Consider the following 14,262-nt stretch of genomic DNA (forward strand, 5'->3'; position numbering starts at 1 on the left):
GGTGCCCCCACAGGCAACTGTGTCTGGTTTGACAGTGCCAAGTGCCTCCTGCAAACTGACATCAGGAACCTGGCCTGGTGAGTTTTGTTTCTCAGGGGAAAGGGCATCGTTCGTGTCCAGGGCCCGGTGGCCCGGAGTGGCCGGCTGCCTGCTGAAATTCCGCATGCTTCAGGATATCTCCCAGATGCAAGGTGCCCCCACAGGCAACTGTGTCTGGTTTGAGAGTGCCAAGTGCCTCCTGCAAACTGACATCAGGAACCTGGCCTGGTGAGTTTTGTTTCTCAGGGGAAAGGGCATCGTTTGTGTCCAGGGCCCGGTGGCCCGGAGTGGCCGGCTGCCTGCTGAAATTCCGCATGGTTCAGGATATCTCCCAGATGCAAGGTGCCCCCACAGGCAACTGTGTCTGGTTTGACAGTGCCAAGTGCCTCCTGCAAACTGACATCAGGAACCTGGCCTGGTGAGTTTTGTTTCTCAGGGGAAAGGCCATCGTTCGTGTCCAGGGCCCGGTGGCCCGGAGTGGCCGGCTGCCTGCTGAAATTCCGCATGCTTCAGGATATCTCCCAGATGCAAGGTGCCCCCACAGGCAACTGTGTCTGGTTTGAGAGTGCCAAGTGCCTCCTGCAAACTGACATCAGGAACCTGGCCTGGTGAGTTTTGTTTCTCAGGGAAAAGGGCATCGTTCGTGTCCAGTGCCCGGTGGCCCGGAGTGGCCGGCTGCCTGCTGAAATTCCGCATGCTTCAGGATATCTCCCAGATGCAAGGTGCCCACACAGGCAACTGTGTCTGGTTTGAGAGTGCCAAGTGCCTCCTGCAAACTGACATCAGGAACCTGGCCTGGTGAGTTTTGTTTCTCAGGGTAAAGGGCATCGTTCGTGTCCAGGGCCCGGTGGCCCGGAGTGGCCGGCTGCCTGCTGAAATTCCGCATGCTTCAGGATATCTCCCAGATGCAAGGTGCCCCCACAGGCAACTGTGTCTGGTTTGACAGTGCCAAGTGCCTCCTGCAAACTGACATCAGGAACCTGGCCTGGTGAGTTTTGTTTCTCAGGGGAAAGGGCATGGTTCTTGTCCAGGGCCGGGTGGCCCGGAGTGGCCGGCTGCCTGCTGAAATTCCGCATGCTTCAGGATATCTCCCAGATGCAAGGTGCCCCCACAGGCAACTGTGTCTGGTTTGACAGTGCCAAGTGCCTCCTGCAAACTGACATCAGGAACCTGGCCTGGTGAGTTTTGTTTCTCAGGGGAAAGGGCATCGTTCGTGTCCAGGGCCCGGTGGCCGGGAGTGGCCGGCTGCCTGCTGAAATTCCGCATGCTTCAGGATATCTCCCAGATGCAAGGTGCCCCCACAGGCAACTGTGTCTGGTTTGAGAGTGCCAAGTGCCTCCTGCAAACTGACATCAGGAACCTGGCCTGGTGAGTTTTGTTTCTCAGGGGAAAGGGCATGGTTTGTGTCCAGGGCCCGGTGGCCCGGAGTGGCCGGCTGCCTGCTGAAATTCCGCATGCTTCAGGATATCTCCCAGATGCAAGGTGCCCCCACAGGCAACTGTGTCTGGTTTGACAGTGCCAAGTGCCTCCTGCAAACTGACATCAGGAACCTGGCCTGGTGAGTTTTGTTTCTCAGGGGAAAGGGCATGGTTCGTGTCCAGGGCCCGGTGCCCGGAGTGGCCGGCTGCCTGCTGAAATTCCGCATGCTTCAGGATATCTCCCAGATGCAAGGTGCCCCCACAGGCAACTGTGTCTGGTTTGAGAGTGCCAAGTGCCTCCTGCAAACTGACATCAGGATCCTGGCCTGGTGAGTTTTGTTTCTCAGGGGAAAGGGCATCGTTCGTGTCCAGGGCCCGGTGGCCCGGAGTGGCCGCCTGCCTGCTGAAATTCCGCATGCTTCAGGATATCTCCCAGATGCAAGGTGCCCCCACAGGCAACTGTGTCTGGTTTGACAGTGCCAAGTGCCTCCTGCAAACTGACATCAGGAATCTGGCCTGGTGAGTTTTGTTTCTCAGGGGAAAGGGCATCGTTCGTGTCCAGGGCCCGGTGGCCCAGAGTGGCCGGCTGCCTGCTGAAATTCCACATGCTTCAGGATATCTCCCAGATGCAAGGTGCCCCCACAGGCAACTGTGTCTGGTTTGACAGTGCCAAGTGCCTCCTGCAAACTGACATCAGGAACCTGGCCTGGTGAGTTTTGTTTCTCAGGGGAAATGGCATCGTTCGTGTCCAGGGCCCGGTGGCCCGGAGTGGCCGGCTGCCTGCTGAAATTCCGCATGCTTCAGGATATCTCCCAGATGCAAGGTGCCCCCACAGGCAACTGTGTCTGGTTTGACAGTGCCAAGTGCCTCCTGCAAACTGACATCAGGAACCTGGCCTGGTGAGTTTTGTTTCTCAGGGGAAAGGCCATCGTTCGTGTCCAGGGCCCGGTGGCCCAGAGTGGCCGGCTGCCTGCTGAAATTCCGCATGGATCAGGATACCTCCCAGATGCAAGGCACCCCGACAGACAGCTGTGTCTGGTTTGACAGTGCCAAGTGCCTCCTGCAAACTGACATCAGGAACCTGGCCTGGTGAGTTTTGTTTCTCAGGGGAAAGGCCATGGTTCGTGTCCAGGGCCCGGTGGCCCGGAGTGGCCGGCTGCCTGCTGACATTCCGCACGGATCAGGATATCTCCCAGATGCAAGGAGCACCCACAGGCAACTGTGTCTGGTTTGACAGTGCCAAGTGCCTCCTGCAAACTGACATCAGGAACCTGGCCTGGTGAGTTTTGTTTCTCAGGGGAAAGGGCATCGTTTGTGTCCAGGGCCCGGTGGTCCGGAGTGGCCGGCTGCCTGCTGAAATTCCACATGGATCAGGATGCCTCTCAGACATTATCTGCCCCCTGAAACAACTGTGGCTGGTTTGACAGTGCCAGGTGCCTTCTGGAAAGTGACATCATGAACCTGTGATGCTGTGTTTTGTTTCCAGCGACAGGCGCCGCCGTTTTTTTTTCATTGACTTGTGTTTTTCATTGGCCGGTTTTGTGCTCTCCTTCCAAAAACCTCACTGCCCAGATGTCTAGACACACTTCTGGTGTAAAGGGCATCCCGATGGGAGTATAAAATTGCTACAACATGGCTTCCTATACTTCTTATTCCTTTGAAGCAGTATTAGCCCATGGCTGCTTTTACTGCTTGGTGTTTGGGTTAGCATTACACTTAGGTTTAGAGTTTCAAATCCTCAAAGCCCAGAGCTCCAGGCACACTGTAGCTGCAAAACCAAACTGCGGGGAACACAATATTGTCACAACATTGCTTCCGCCACAGCTCTTTCTTTGAAACCAGCCTTAGCCCAAGACTTCTTTTAGTGTCAAAACCATCTATGTAAAATCAAAGAATTATTGACTTCTTTGTCCATACATCACATAATTTATGGCCTTTTTGAGTACTTTGTGAGGGTTTGTCAAATTCACATGAATTATACTGAAAGGAAATACAACACTTTTAGTAATTTAGTATGTGTTAATTAACTCACAATTAACTTGCCAGAAATGTCATAAATATCAGTGTCATGTTGAAAAATATACACCCCGTAGCTTTAATTAATTGTGTAATTACAGTTTTGATAACGATTTTAGTTATATGGTCATCAAAATGAAACTTGGATAATCACCCATTATTATTAAATCTGAAAAAATTCCACCTGTAACAGCAATTAACATTCAACCAATCTTTTTTAAATATTTAGACTTTCCAAAGGTGACCTTGGAAATGAAGTCTCTGGGATGTGCTCCTGAAACTCCCACCATTCTTCAAGGAAGGTGTAAAGGAAGCAACATTCCAGATGTTCCTGTGTGTCTGTAGACTACAGATGATATTCTCTTACGCTTATTTGAGCTCTGAGTTAATTTTAATTAGGCTCCTGTGATTAATTGCACGGGAAAACACCTCCTAGTAACACATGTTGCTCCTTGCTACTTAAAAGAAGCTGAATCACAACCCCATGTACATTCTGTAAATGTCTGTGTTATTGCTCATTAAGCTGATGTTTTTAAGTTGTTTTAGATGATGTTGTTTACCCTTTAAAGCTGAGCAGAATTAAGTATTTGCTTTAAAAGGGAAAATTAAATAATGGAAAATAATAATTTATTGCTCTTGCTCTGACAGGCAAGACATCAATTTGATTGCTCAGTTTCTATTGCCGTGGTTCTCAAAGCTGCCTTCTCCAAAACAACAAATTAATTTTGACTTCTCTTCATGAGATGCATCATTAATTCCTCCTCCTGGCTTCTGTTTGTTTTCCCTTCCTGCTCTCTGGTGCCTGAGTTGGATGATGTGTGGCTTTGCAGCTTCAGGGAATTTCTGTTCCCAAATCAATATTATACCCCAAAATTCAATATTATTCCCCAATTCATGCTGACAAGTCCATGCCCAGGAAATACTGGAGTTGCATATATTCAAATGTGGAAATAACCACAGGTTGCGTGCTGGTTGTATTGCGTCCCCTACCTATAAGGAAATTACAGTTGAAGACTTTTTTGAATGTTTATTTTTATGGTAAAAATCCAAATCAAACCAGCACACTTGGTTTTCTCTGGCATTTTTTGAATCCCCTTGGTTTGATGTTGGAGGGAATCACTGTTTCTTTTGGAGTCGAGGTGTGTTGCGATTAAACCAGACATTATTGAAAGGCATCAGATTTGTACATCATATTTGAGGAACTGAAGGTGCAATTGAGGAGCACATGAGAGGGTTAATGAGGGGCAAACAGGGCAGAGCCTGGACAGACAAAACTTTATGGCTTTAAGTGGGAACCTTTCCTGTTTGAGAGGCACATTTGGAATCATATACAATAAGACGTTTTGATAAATTATATTTTACAAACAGGACTGAGGTTCCATTGTCGAATGCTGATCATGCAAGGACAAACAATGTCTCTGGTGGAGGTTCAGGAGTCCTCAGCTGTCACCTCAGCCATAGAGATTTTTCTTTATCTACCCCAGACTTTTCTGTGTGCTCTGACCCTGGAACAAGCCTTTGCTTTTGCTTCCCTCTCAAATTGCTTTAAGGTTGCCCTCATTCTCTCTAATGACTTTAAATCACTGGGTTTGATGTCTAGTTTGTCTTCCTAAAATGTAACACCTCTGACTGCATCAAATTCCCTCCTTAATCCCCTTGGCATCTCTGATCACTGAAGACTGGAGTCAGATAAACTCTCCCAAGCAGCTTTTGACATCTTTGAAGAGGCAGATGAATGCCATACAAGATCCATCATGCTTTCCTTGGTGTCAGAACGGTTTTGCTGTTAAAGATTAGGGAGCCTGGAGGTCACTCCAAATCACAATATTGCTCACTTTATAAGCCAATTTTATCCTGTCATCTGGTATTTTGTATTCCAGTTGTTTTGGAGGAGTCTACAGCATTCATCAATTCACTGGGGTTTAAGCACTGAGTGATTCATTAAATGTCTCTAAAGTCAAGCCATTTATCTTTTTCACTGTATTTTAATGTCTCTGTTTTCCCTGACTTACAAACCTCTAGTACAACACTGAGTTCTGCTTGCTTTAAGAGCTGGTGCCTCACAATGGGATCCTGAGGAAAGAAATCCTTGGGTAATGAAACCCCTCAATTGAAACACTATTTTAAACAAAAAGGGAAAAAAAGAATGTAGAGGTTTCAAAACACAGTTTCAAGGTCCAGAAGATTATTGTTGATTATTTCTCAGACTCAACACTGAGTTTTCCAAGCCCAAAACCTTATTTATAATACAAGCCTCAAAACTAGGGAGAAGAGCATTACTTTTAAATTCCCAAAGCCCACATTTGGCAGACCAAAGAATTGATCTGAGGTCCAAACCCACTCTCTGGGACTACAAAACCACACTCATAAGCTCCAAGGCTTATGATTTTAAAGCTCAAAGCCTATTTAAAGGGCCCTCAGCATCATTTTTCAAAAGTCTGATCTGGAATAGCAGTGGGACTGTGATGTCACACGGAGCCTGTGACACAGCAGGACACGAGGGGCCTCAGGGAGGTAGGTTCTGCTCTCTGGAGAGAGCCCCGAGAGTGAACATCCTCATCACTGAGGGCATGGCTGTTGTCAGTGGTGTGAGCCCAACCCAGATGGATTTCTGGGGTGGGATGGAGTTCGTGTTCACGATGCCCAGCATAACCCCCACAGGTACAGGCAGGAGCATTGCTGTAGCTGTCCTCTCAGGGATGTGGGGAAAAGAATCAGCACTGACCCCTGTGGAGTTGGGGACAGCTGTGACACATGCTAGGGATGCTGGAAGGCTGAGAGCCAGCAGAAACACAGCATAACCTGGTATTTTCTTGTTTTCCAGAGCGAAAGGCTGTCTGGGATGCAGTGGCCAGCAACATCCAACAACAGCTGTTGCTGCACAAGGTGGGGCAACACCCTGGGACAACACCCTGAGACAATACCAACGTCCTTCTTTGCCCACCCAGAAGAGCAGTGAGGAGATCCCATGGCCCTCCTCATGGATCATGGTCTGCAGTCCCTCTTGCCCTCCTCAGAATGCAGGATGCTCACCCCAAAATCTCCTGCTGAGGGACAAATGGAGCTTGGGCAAGAGTGGTATCGCCTCTGGGAGGTGGCATTGTACCACAGGGCTGAGGCCGGTCACTGGAGAGTCAGGGTGTCCTTGAGCTGCCTCTGTCTGACTCCAGCATGGATTTTTTGGTGGGTGAAGGGAAAAAAGGGCCCCCAGCATCTCCTCCCCAGGGCTCTCCCCACTGTCCTGACGTCTGAAGAGTGGGAACTGTCAGAGTTTGGTCAAAGGCACCGTTCCTTGATGGAATCATCCTCAGCTCTTCCCTCTGACCAATTCTCACCCTTTGGGCCTTTCCCTTCTTCTCCAGGGGATCCGAATTCCCACCCTTGGGTCTTTTGATGTGGTCCACACAGAGACCCTGGTGGGGAACAAGACTGTGATCCTGCAGAGGCCAGTGTTCCACCTGGCGAGGAATCTTGGAGGAGTCCAAAACCTGGAAAATAAGGATGATCTGGCTGGTAAGACAGAGGATTTAACCCTGCAGGCCCAGGATGAAGTAGACTATCACACCACATTTCTAAAAGCACCTCCTGGGAAATGCCTTTGGCCAAGCCCTGGGGAACTTCCTCCAATCCCCTCTCATGGTTTTCCAGGGGGTAAGCAGCTGGAGCCTCTGAAATATGCCAAGGTGGCCACACAGGCCTCTGTGTCCCGGAAGAAAGTGGAGTGCTGCATCCTTGGCACCATGTCCCTGCTGTACCACTGCCTGGAGAAGGGCATGAGTGTCGCCTTTGTTCTGAGGGATGTGGGTGTGCTCCTCATTGAAGGCAGCATGGTGCTAATGAGATTCTACCTGGACTTCCTGGAAAAAGTGACTGGGGAGAGAATCCAGGACAGGGCTACACTCAAGGTGAGCCTTTCGTTTCCCCCCTGCTTGGGCAGACCCATAGCAGTTCCCCAGCAATACTGGCATATGGACACCAGGATCTGGCCAGGGGCTCTGACCAGGCAGGAGCATGATTCCACCTGCTCTACCTGCCCTGAACTCCTCCTCTCCTGAGTGCCTTGGCCACATTGAGGATGTGCTGGCACCTTCACATTTCTGTGCTGCAGGCTCTCCAGCAGCTGGACATTGTGGTTTCCCGGGTGGTGCCTGTTGCTTCCCTGAGCTTTAGTGGCCATGTCATCGTCTTTCCCAAGTGAGTCAAACACCCGGGCAGCTTTGGCCTCTGGAGAGATCTGGAAGCAGTTTCTCCTCATGACCACAACAGTCCTGCAGAGCACTGACTCTCATTTGTGCCTGCCTGCTCATCATCCCTGTGAACAGACCCGAGGGGACAGAGAGAGTATTTTAGGCAACCCTTGTTTCCCCATCATGGCCAGGAATCCTTTCCTGAGTGAGCCTATTTCCCAGGACAGTCCTTGGGGTTGGGACACAATTCACTTGGGAGAACAGTGGCCTTTACCCTACTGCCAAACTCACCTGTGAGCAGGTGATGGTGGCAAGGGGCCAGAGCCGGTGGGGATGTGGCTCAGGATTGTGTTGTCTCTTTGTCTCCAGCTTTGAACAGACACTTCAGCCCACATTGCTGCCCAGGGATCATCTCAAGGACTTTGGATTTGTTCCTGGAGAGGACAAGAGGAACAAAATAAGTTTGCCACCCATAAGACAAGGCATGGAAGGTAAAGCAGCTCCCCACTTGTCTCCATAGCACAGGCAACTGGTGGCTGTGATTTGACGAGAGAATCCCCAGCCATGATTGTCACAAGAATCTGATTGTGCCAAACCATGGTGCCAGCTTGTCATGGCCTTTTCTCCTAAGACTGGCTCCACAAGAGCTGAGCCCTGGGCTGGAAGGTGCCCAAGATGCTCATCCCTGATTCAGCAAGCGGGTGGGGATCTGAGGGCCCATACTTGCTCCCAGAAATTACCTCTGCATTCAGAAGAGACTCTGTCCCAAACCTGGCACTATGGATGGGAAGGTGCCAGGCCTCTGGAGACAGTGGCAGGAGGGCAGTGGGAATTCCCTGTTGGATGTGTTAGGAAGAGGCCTGAGCATCTCCATCTGTCACTTGTGGCCAGTAGCATCACAGCTATGCTGTTCTGACAAGCCCTGTCCTTCCTGATTCCAGGGAGACTTCCTGGCCTGCCCGTGCCTGCTCACCAGGGTTCCACTGCCAAGGCAGGAGAGCAGCCCCAGGATGATGAGGAGATGGAGATAAGGCACAGCCCTCGGGTCAGGTGAGCCTGGACGCTCAGGACATGGGGCCTTTTCCTCATCCAGCCAGAGCTTGTTCCCCAGCACATCCACCAGACAGACTGGGGCTGCTGGGAGCGCCCCATGTCACAGGGCTGGTTCCTCTCCATCCCTCCAGAAGAGTCCCTCATGACAGCTGGAGCCATGCATGGGGACAGACAAGTGTCAGCCAAGGGTTCCAGCTCAGGGGGTTCATCTCCTGAGCTGGGCACAGCCATCAGCTCAGGGGCACATAGCTCCTGTGGGCAGAATGTGGCCCCAGACCTCTCCCTCTGTGTCCTCCAGGAAGCTGCCAGTGATCCCAGGGGCTGCTGCCAGAAGAAAGCAGCCTGTGGCTGACCAAAGCATGGGCAAGCCTGTGCCCAAGGGCCAAGCGTTGATGCAGAGCAACAAAGAGGCAGCAGCAACTCAGAGGGAAAGAGGAGGAAGAGGAGAAAGAAAAGATTCTCTTGGGAGAGAGGGAGAAAAGAAAGTTCAACTTCGAAAAGAAGGAGAGAGAAGGGAATCTCTTGGGGGAGAAGGAGAAAAGAAAACTCATCTCAGGAGAGATGGAGAAAAGAAAGTTCAACTTGGAAAAGAAGGAGAGAGAAGGGAATCTCTTGGGGGAGAAGGAGAAAAGAAAACTCATCTCAGGAGAGATGGAGAAAAGAAAGTTCAACTTGGAAAAGAAGGAGAGAGAAGGGAATCTCTTGGGGGAGAAGGAGAAAAGAAAACTCATCTCAGGAGAGATGGAGAAAAGAAAGTTCAACTTGGAAAAGAAGGAGAGAGAAGGGAATCTCTTGGGGGAGAAGGAGAAAAGAAAACTCATCTCAGGAGAGATGGAGAAAAGAAAGTTCAGCTTGGAAAAGAAGGAGAAAGAAGGGAATCTCTTGAAAGAGAAGGAAAAAAGGCTCATCTCAGAAGAGAAGGAAAAAGAAGGGGTTCTTTTAGAGAAGGAGAAAGAATGGATTCTTTTAGAAGACAAGAAGAAAGAATGGATTCTCTCAGAAGACGAGGAGAAAAGAAAGTTGGACAAAAAAGAGAAAAAGAAGCAAAAAATGCTCTTGAAAGTGAAGGAGAAAAGAAAGTTCACCCCAAAAGAGGAGAAAATAAAGTTTCTCCCAGAAGAAAAGAAGAAAAAATAGTTCTTCATGGAAGAGGAGAAAAGAAAGTTCCTCTTGGAAGAGAAGAAGAAAAGAAGTTTTGTCTCAAAGGAGAAGAAGTGAAATATCTCCTTGGGAGAGAAAGAGAAAAGAAACTTCTTCCTGGGAGAGGAGGAGAAAGGAAAGTCCCTCTTGGGAGCACATCACTGCCATGGAGTGCCCAGGCCAGGAAGCCTCAGGTCTCCAAGGTGTTCATCCTGCAGCAGCCGGGGGCTGAGGCAGCACAGGGCCTGAGAGCCAGGCCCGAGATCTTCTGGTCAGTGCTCAAAGAGCCTCAGAAGAGCATTTTGGCAGGCTACAGGTTTGAGTCCTCCCGTCTGCTGCCCCCTCTGCCCCCACAGGATGCTGTGGCTTCACAGTTGCCCATGCTGAAGAAGAGAGAAATGGTCGCCAGGGGCCCGTGGCCCTGGGTGGAGTGAGCAGGGATGAGGGTGAGCAGCACCTGAGGTGGCAAAACAGGGACAGGACTGGAACAGGAACTGCCATTCTGGGAGGCTGTTTCCTCCTAGGAATGCAGAGTTAGTGAAGGGATCTTCAAAGATCCTTCAGCTCTGCTGGACGTCATGGCCAAGGTGCCACTGTGGGGTCATCCATCTCCAGGGTTGAGGGACTCCTTTTCCAACAAGAAGGAACCTCAGGACACATCCTGGGGTTACAGTAAGCCTAATTCAGAACAAGGCTTCTTTTTAGATCCCCATTGGAAAGACAAAGCCTCTCTGGGAGGATTTGGCAAAGCTCAGGAACAAACTGCTGCTGCTGGAGAGGCTGCAGCAAAGGGAAAAGAGAGGGAGAGAAAGAGTTGTCCTCCTGTCAGTGTCCTGACCTGAAGCCATCCAGGAGAGGCTAGGAGACACTCCCAGATCTGTTCCCAGGGAGCCTCCCTGACAGAGACCAAACCCCATTCCAGGTGCTGCTCCTGACTGTTGTTGGGATGAGATCCATGCATCCTTCTCCCAGAAGGCAGTAGGTGCTACCACTACCACCCTGAGAGATTTTTATTAAAAGAAAAATTTCCAGAATAGCAAATTAAACAGAATTCACTGTTGTATTGCACAACCCATTCCTTGCATACCTGCAATATCCATTTCTTGTCCTTTAGTTCCTTAGGTTTAAGCACTGATAGTTTCAATAAATGTCCCCAAAGTAAATGATATATCTTTTCCACTGTATTTTATGACCTCTATTAAAAAAAAACCAAAAAACCCCCAAAACTCCAGCACAACACTGAGTTCTGTTCACTTTAAGAGTCTCTGTAAATACAGGGTATTCTTCCAGAAAGAGATACCTGTAAATGCTTGTATGCAGTATTCAAAATGGCGCTATGTTTTAAGGGAATTCTAGTGAGTTTCCATTTGGCTTTTACAGTATTGTGTATTTCTGGGTAAAATGTTCACCCTGTTCTTTTATTCATGACTGGTTTTGTTTTATTTCACATTTTAATCTCAGTTGAAATATGGGATATGGCCACGTATATTTAAGATGTTAATGTGCCAGAAACAAGAATATACAAATGCACTTATTAAATGTTGGTAAGAACGAACAAAGCTGCTCCATACTTTAAAAATTTGCTGTAGTGCAAAGCTCCTGCATTGCTTACCTGGAATCACATAAGGTCATGGAATGGTTTGGGTTGGAAGGGACCTTAAAGCCTATCCAGTGCCACCCCCTGTCATGGGCAGGGACACCTCCCACTAACCCAGGCTGCTCCAACCCCTGCCCGGCCTGCCCTTGGACGCTTCCAGGGATGGGGCAGCCACAGCTGCTCTGGGAATTCGATTCTGGGACCCCACCACTCTCACAGGGAACAGTCCCTTCCCAATATCCCATCTAACCTTGTCCCCTGGCAATGTAAAAACCTCATCCCTGGACCTGGAACTGCAGACCCTGGTAAAGAAATATCTCTGTGACTTTCCCATTACCTCCTTTATCCACTGAATGGTCACAACAAGGTCTCCTGGGACCTTTTCTCCTCCAGGATGAGGAAGAGAAAACCTCCAAATCTCACAGGGTTTCTGTTCCAGGAAGCTGTTGCAACCCTGGGATAATTTTAAAGGCCTCCTCTGGACCCGCTCTAACATGGCTGAGTCTTGTTTGTGACGGGGGGAGCTGCACATGGACTCTCCAGAGAATGGAGCAAAGAGCAAGAATTCCTTTCAATCCAAAACTCACACAGACCATTGTGCTGCTTATCTTTATTTAGACTTCTACCACAAATTCCTTGTCTCCAGTCTCACTGTCTAGGAGCTCAGAACTGGCTCTCAAAGCTGTGAGGCGCCTGTGGAGAGAGAGGAAGCTGCTGAAGCCCTGCTGTGGCTGGGTATGTGGTGGGTATGAGGATGTGGAGCAGTGCTGGACATCCCATGGGAGGTGGACACCCAGCAGCTGCGGGCACAGAGAGCTCTGGACAGAGCATGGGGCACCAGCTCCCAGCACAAATCTCTGCTGAGTTTGGCCAGTGACCAACTGGGCATCCAGAGCTCCGTTTCTGGCGGGTCCAACTACCCTGTACCAAAATTTGGCAACCCTGGAAATGCCTCATGGCAGGTTCAGCCCGCCAGCACCCACATTTGGCAACCCCCCACACCCCACAAGTCACTCACTCTTTTATGTCTTTTGCCCATGCAGGGGCCACCTTGAGCAGCAGCAGAACAATCAGGCTGCAGACCACAGACATAAGGAAGGCTCTTACAAAGACACTCCAGGTGATTTGAGCATCAACTGTGCCTGTGTCTGCCATGCCCTCCACAGTGTTTGGGTCTCTCTTGGTGTCCTCAGCAGTGCTGAATCTCTTTTCCACACCTGGAGGATATTCCCACATCTCTGACATCCCTAGGAATGGGGTGAGAGTGGTGGTGGGTATCTCACTGCACTCACAGAGGGTATGGGTGTGTGTCCCTGACACAGGAATGGCCACAACCTCTACCCTGAGGTGGTGAGGGATGGCCAAGAGACAGAGGTTCCTGACTCACTTGTTGGCTCAAGGGCCTCACTGTTTCTCCCAGGCACTGGCACTGCCTCATGACCTTCCTGAGGTGCCTCCTTATCCACAGGCTCGGGCTCCAGCACTTTAGAGCGAAAGTGTGCAAGTTTAATTCCAAGTCTCCCTTCCTCATGGGAATCTAAAAGCTCAGCTCCCCAACTCCTGTGATTAAGAGTCACTCGTACCTGGAAGTGTTTCCTTCAGTAAAGTAATTAATTCAGACTGTTCCATTAATGGCCAGGAAATGTTTCCCAATCCAGTTTCATTCTTCAGACCTTAAGGGAAAGAATGAAAAATTTCCACCACAGAAATCCCTGGCTGTGCAATCAGTCTCTTGGGCTGTGTTATTGGTCAGGACTGACCAGTGACCCTCATGGTGCTTGGTCCAGCTGAGGAGATGGAAAAGCTCAGGGACACCTGACCCCCATGAGGAGCTTCTGTCACACTCTGTGGTATTCCCTGTCCGTACTGACCAGGAGCACAGGGAGAGGATCATGGAATGACCCAGCACATCCAGGCAAGGATGGATTCTCATACCTGGAGGAGATGCCTCACTCGCATTTGGGCCTTGAGCTGGCAGTTCCCAAAACAAATCAAAAGCCAAGTAGGGTCCAGAAGAGTCAGATCCAGCACCTGGATCTCCATTGCCTCCATCCACAGCTGTGAACAGAACAGAGAAGCTCAAATGAAATATTTCCATGAACTTTCCGTGGCAGGAACCGTGATTGGAACATGGAATGGCTCTGTGGACCTGACTGTCCCTTCCCCTCGAGAGCACCATGGAGGCAGGTGCCAGGTGTCTGACCCATGATGATCCAAAACAAACTCTGTAGAAACTAAACCCAACCCCAACAATCCTGCTGGCATTGCTCTTGGAAGCAGCCCAGGGCCTTGGAACCTAGGAGGGAATGTTCTGCATAGCTGTGTGTTCTGGGCCCATCCCTGAGCCTCCCTGCTCTGCTGCACAGCTGAGCATCAGCCAAAAAAAAGTATTATGTTTCCTATCAACAGGATATTGAAACCTAAATGTTCCTTGAAGGGATCTGTGGGACCTGCCCCACTGCCCCTCCCTGCCCACCTACCTGCTCCCGATGGTCCTGACTCACCAGTGGGCAGCTGGGCCCTGGGGACTAGCAGGGCAATCAGGGATAACAGGATCACCAGGGACACCAGGACTGTCAGGGCTCTCTGGAAAGCCAGGAGCACGATGGTGGCCATGGACCACCGTGTCCACATCATGATGAGGCTGCAGGTGCTGCTGAAGCCTCACCCGCCTGCACTGCACACCACAGCCCGGCTGTGTGACCCCTCAGGGGGCTGCATCAACCCTCAGAAGGCTGTGTGACCTCAGGAGAGGCTTCTACCACCAACATTCCACTGTCTCCAGGGGAGCTCCACATGTCCTGCAGGTGCC

General features: G+C 50.2%; 2 protein-coding genes and 1 long non-coding RNA gene across 4 annotated transcripts; 1 reads left to right on the top strand and 2 right to left on the bottom strand.

Annotated features, from left to right (window-relative positions):
* Positions 1–4,142: 4,142 nt before the first annotated feature.
* Positions 4,143–8,098, bottom strand: LOC135287160 (uncharacterized). Its single transcript, XR_010351001.1, has 3 exons — positions 7,952–8,098; positions 7,561–7,785; positions 4,143–6,961 (listed from the first exon to the last, which is right to left on the bottom strand). It is a non-coding gene; the product is annotated as an uncharacterized LOC135287160 (long non-coding RNA).
* Positions 5,998–11,464, top strand: LOC135287156 (uncharacterized). Its single transcript, XM_064400504.1, has 8 exons — positions 5,998–6,134; positions 6,298–6,359; positions 6,836–6,986; positions 7,122–7,378; positions 7,582–7,667; positions 8,030–8,151; positions 8,602–8,710; positions 9,012–11,464. Exons 1-8 carry the CDS (start codon positions 6,044–6,046, stop codon positions 10,285–10,287), a joined length of 2,154 nt encoding a protein of 717 aa, XP_064256574.1. The 5' UTR covers positions 5,998–6,043; the 3' UTR covers positions 10,288–11,464.
* A 581-nt stretch (positions 11,465–12,045) lies between these two features.
* On the bottom strand, positions 12,046–14,179 carry LOC135287157 (uncharacterized). 2 transcript variants are annotated; one of them, XM_064400506.1, is made up of 6 exons: positions 13,955–14,179; positions 13,386–13,508; positions 13,034–13,123; positions 12,838–12,933; positions 12,469–12,697; positions 12,046–12,143 (listed from the first exon to the last, which is right to left on the bottom strand). In XM_064400506.1, the coding sequence occupies exons 1-6, from the start codon at positions 14,085–14,087 to the stop codon at positions 12,065–12,067; spliced, it is 750 nt and encodes a 249-aa protein (XP_064256576.1). In that variant the 5' UTR covers positions 14,088–14,179; the 3' UTR covers positions 12,046–12,064. The 2 variants fall into 2 exon arrangements, with proteins under 2 accessions (XP_064256576.1, XP_064256575.1); XM_064400505.1 differs by having other exon boundaries at positions 13,931–14,177.
* Positions 14,180–14,262: the final 83 nt, after the last annotated feature.

The sequence above is a fragment of the Passer domesticus genome, chromosome 28 (assembly GCF_036417665.1).
Source record: "Passer domesticus isolate bPasDom1 chromosome 28, bPasDom1.hap1, whole genome shotgun sequence".
Lineage (NCBI taxonomy): Eukaryota > Metazoa > Chordata > Aves > Passeriformes > Passeridae > Passer > Passer domesticus.

Bases quoted from the DNA above. Each gene is read 5' to 3' on its own strand.
- LOC135287156 (XM_064400504.1), top strand. From the start codon at position 6,044: ATGGCTGTTGTCAGTGGTGTGAGCCCAACCCAGATGGATTTCTGGGGT. The intron at 7,668-8,029 runs GTGAGTCAAACA...CTTTGTCTCCAG, and splicing joins CATGTCATCGTCTTTCCCAA to CTTTGAACAGACACTTCAGC. The intron at 8,152-8,601 runs GTAAAGCAGCTC...TCCTGATTCCAG, and splicing joins CATAAGACAAGGCATGGAAG to GGAGACTTCCTGGCCTGCCC.
- LOC135287157 (XM_064400505.1), bottom strand. From the start codon at position 14,087: ATGATGTGGACACGGTGGTCCATGGCCACCATCGTGCTCCTGGCTTTC. The intron at 12,934-13,033 runs GTACGAGTGACT...TTCGCTCTAAAG, and splicing joins ACTGAAGGAAACACTTCCAG to TGCTGGAGCCCGAGCCTGTG. The intron at 12,698-12,837 runs GTGAGTCAGGAA...CCCCATTCCTAG, and splicing joins TGAGGCCCTTGAGCCAACAA to GGATGTCAGAGATGTGGGAA.